At 36.5% G+C, this 3,370-nt stretch overlaps 1 protein-coding gene across 1 annotated transcript; it reads right to left on the reverse strand.

Moving 5' to 3' along the window:
- Positions 1-1,020: 1,020 nt before the first annotated feature.
- LOC101244817 (L-type lectin-domain containing receptor kinase IX.1-like) lies at positions 1,021-3,129 on the reverse strand. Its single transcript, NM_001320790.1, has one exon. It carries the CDS (start codon positions 3,127-3,129, stop codon positions 1,021-1,023), a length of 2,109 nt encoding a protein of 702 aa, NP_001307719.1.
- Between the last annotated feature and the right edge of the window lie 241 nt (positions 3,130-3,370).

The following is a 3,370-nucleotide window of genomic DNA, read 5'->3' on the forward strand; positions in this document are numbered from 1 at the left end:
TTGGACAAAGTTTGTTTTAATTATTTAATTATTTATTTAATTAATTAAATGACCAAAATATTTTTCAATCAATTAGTTGATAACAAAAATGTTTTCAGTTATTTACTTGAAATTAATTGAAACTTTTCAACTTTTTAGTTGATTAACCAAATCCGACTCGGATCTGTGCGCCACCCGTTTGATTTAAAAACTTTTCCGTATTATTTAAATTTCCCGTCATGACTGTTCTGAAAGGTTGCAACTTTCAGGAACAATCAGTACCATTTGAAAGGCTACAAACTTTCCTTAATGGTCGTATGGATTCTGAAAAGGTTGCAACATTTCGGAACTTGTTCTTCTTGCCTATAAATATCATTCACTCTTCAGAATTTTCACTTACGAATTTTCTGATTTTCTTCTTCTTCTTCTGCACAAAAAAATTTTCTTCGTGTACTTTCCTACTGTTGACTGGTTCGCTGACACCAGAGTTTTTTTGTGTCTATACTTTGGTGATTGAGATCATTTTACCTTAGGAGATTATATTCCAAATCAAACCTCGGATACTAGAGGGGAATGATTTCCTTAAGGGGATATTGTGAGTTCAATGGACTTGATCGTTTTCATGTTAATATTTCTCCAGATACTGGTATGTTTTACAGATTTTAGTTTTATGTGAATTAAATTTTTTGTTCATCTTTCTTACTGGTTTAGTAAATTTTGATTACTCTGTGTATCTGCAAAATTAATTAGAATCAGTAATTCTGATTTTTCAAACACAGATCCGCAACAACTACAAGCTCACCAAAAGATTCCTTCTTCCCTCAAATTCAACTTCTAATCCTACTTCGAATCTATCAATGATGGCTCGAGAAACATGTATTTAAGTACAGAGTATTTAAACTATTTTATTTAAACTTTTAAAAAGAGTTGTTGATTCATTCAATCTACTTCATTACAGAAAAAATAATAAAGAATACTAAAAGCAAAAATTGAAAGATTGACTGCAGGGAAATGAAAGACCAGTTCGTTTATAAGAGAATATCAACATGTGTACAGAAGTGATGCTGAAGGCGAAGATGATGCAGAAGCTGCTGTGTTATTTGAAGAACCAGTGTAGTCTCTAGTCACTGAAGACTGTATTTCAGAATTCCAAGGAGCGTTGGAGTCATACGGTGATGTAAAAGAAGTAGTTGATCCATATTGTGACCGACTGCAATATGTCGGTACAGGCATGTTTGGAGGGAGTATGGGCAACGGAGCTTCTAAATTAAGCACCTGAATTGCTTGCCTTATAGAAGGTCTGCAATTATTATCTGGATGAGAACACCATAAGCCAACAATTAGCAAGTGCTCCATCTCCTCTTCATTGAACTCTGATGAGAGTCTAGGATCAACTGCTTCACGAAGATTTCCCATCCCATAAAGTCTCCAAACCCATTGGATAATATTTACTTGATGCTCCTCAGCTTTATTTTCAATAGATTTCCTTCCACAACCTATTTCTAACACGACAACACCAAAGCTATAGACATCTGTTTCCTTGCTAGCTTTGCCAGTGGTGACACATTCAGGAGCCATGTAACCCATCGTGCCTGCCAAAACTGTTGTTTGGGATTCCTTATCATGGTCAACTAGCCTAGCTAAACCAAAATCCCCAAGTTTAGCATTAAAATTGGAATCCAACATAATATTGCTGGACTTTATGTCCCTATGAACCACAATCTGTTCCCATTCTTCGTGTAGATAAAGCAACGCTGAGGCCAAACCTTGAGCAATCTTGAATCTTATTGGCCATGTCAAATGGCTTCTTCCTTTGAAAAGATGGTAATCTAAGCTTCCATTAGGCATAAACTCGTAGACAAGTAGAAGTTCTCTTTTTTGATGGCACCAACCAATGAGTTGCACCAAATGTTTATGTCTTAACCGGCTGATGATCCTGACTTCTGATGCATACTCTTTTATTCCTTGCTTTGACTCCCTTGAAACCCTCTTAACAGCAATATAGGAGTTGGATTCACTGAGATATCCTTTATAAACACCTCCGAACCCGCCCTGGCCAAGCATCTCTTCCCGCGAAAAGTTATTTGTACATCTGACCAACTCACTGTACAAAAACTTCTTTGGTCCTGTGCTTCTTTCAAATTCATTAGTCATGGAACCATCAATAATATCATCATCTTCATCTTCATCTTCATCTTCTCGCACCTTCCTCTTTCTCCTAAATGCAAACAATATTATAACAGATAGTGCTACCAAAACACAACCGCCAGAAATCAATCCAATCACTAGTCCTGACTTATTTTTGCTTGAAGTATCCTCTGGCACAGGTCTTGGTAGGGGCACATCTGGATCTGTTATATTGTCATTATGCTTTAAAGAAGAAGTAAAATTCCAAGAGTATATGGTTTGTAATGCAAAGAGAGTTCCTGTTGCACCTGAGAAGCCAAAAGTGACCCATTCTGGCAAATATTCCCTCAGATCAATATTGTAAGATAGGTTCTGCAGGACTGTGAGTGTAGTATTACCTTGTTGTTGGAAACCGGTGAAGACAACACTAAGATTTTTTGAAGTTGAATTATAAGTAATCCAGGCATCAGTTCTCTTACCATTTGGAATGCTACTAAACCAGGTCACATTAACAACAGATACCATAGAGTTGATATCTACACCTACATGATCACCCTTTGGATCATAAAAGTTCTTAAAGGTGTCAAACTCCACAGCAACAAAAGAGTGATTTCTCGATGTATTTTGTTGACCACTAACTGCAAGGCCAAGGCTGCCTCCTACGGCTGAGTTATCAGGAATTCTTGAACCTGCAGGAGCAAGGAAGAAGGCAAGACCGTCAGCGTAATTATTTCTGCCCTGTGAGTTGATCCCAAAGGAGAAATGCGTTGTGAAATCAGTGAGATTCCTAGAGGCCTTGTCCCAAAGATAGAGAGCTTCTGAATATGTGACTCTGCCTATGCTATCATTTGAAGCACTATCTCGCTGGTTTTTGGTGAGCTGAATTACACTGTTTGCTGGATATGCATCTGCTTCATATGTTAAATTCTGATCATTTGTGTTAAAACTATCAAAATTGAAGGACAATGAATTGACAAAGGGGATTATTAATAAAAGACAAACAAGGTATGCAAAAGAAGCCATAGTTAGACAAATGTTTTATCAGATTGCAAGACTACTGAATATATAATGATATATATGCAGCTTATGACAACATTTCCCGATCAGGTTTTTTATATTTTCAGGTGCAGACTAAGGACTTGGTCAAGTTTTTCGTCTGGCGAAAATATTACCATTTCATAGCAAAGATAGTATTATAAACAGTATACTTGAAATTGAACAAGTCCTTATTATAGATGAAGCAACAAGAATTATTTATTCCCTT

The sequence above is a fragment of the Solanum lycopersicum genome, chromosome 10 (assembly GCF_036512215.1).
Source record: "Solanum lycopersicum chromosome 10, SLM_r2.1".
NCBI classification, from domain to species: Eukaryota; Viridiplantae; Streptophyta; class Magnoliopsida; order Solanales; family Solanaceae; genus Solanum; species Solanum lycopersicum.

Excerpts from the sequence above, each read along its gene's own strand:
- LOC101244817 (NM_001320790.1), bottom strand. The coding sequence starts at position 3,129 with ATGGCTTCTTTTGCATACCTTGTTTGTCTTTTATTAATAATCCCCTTT.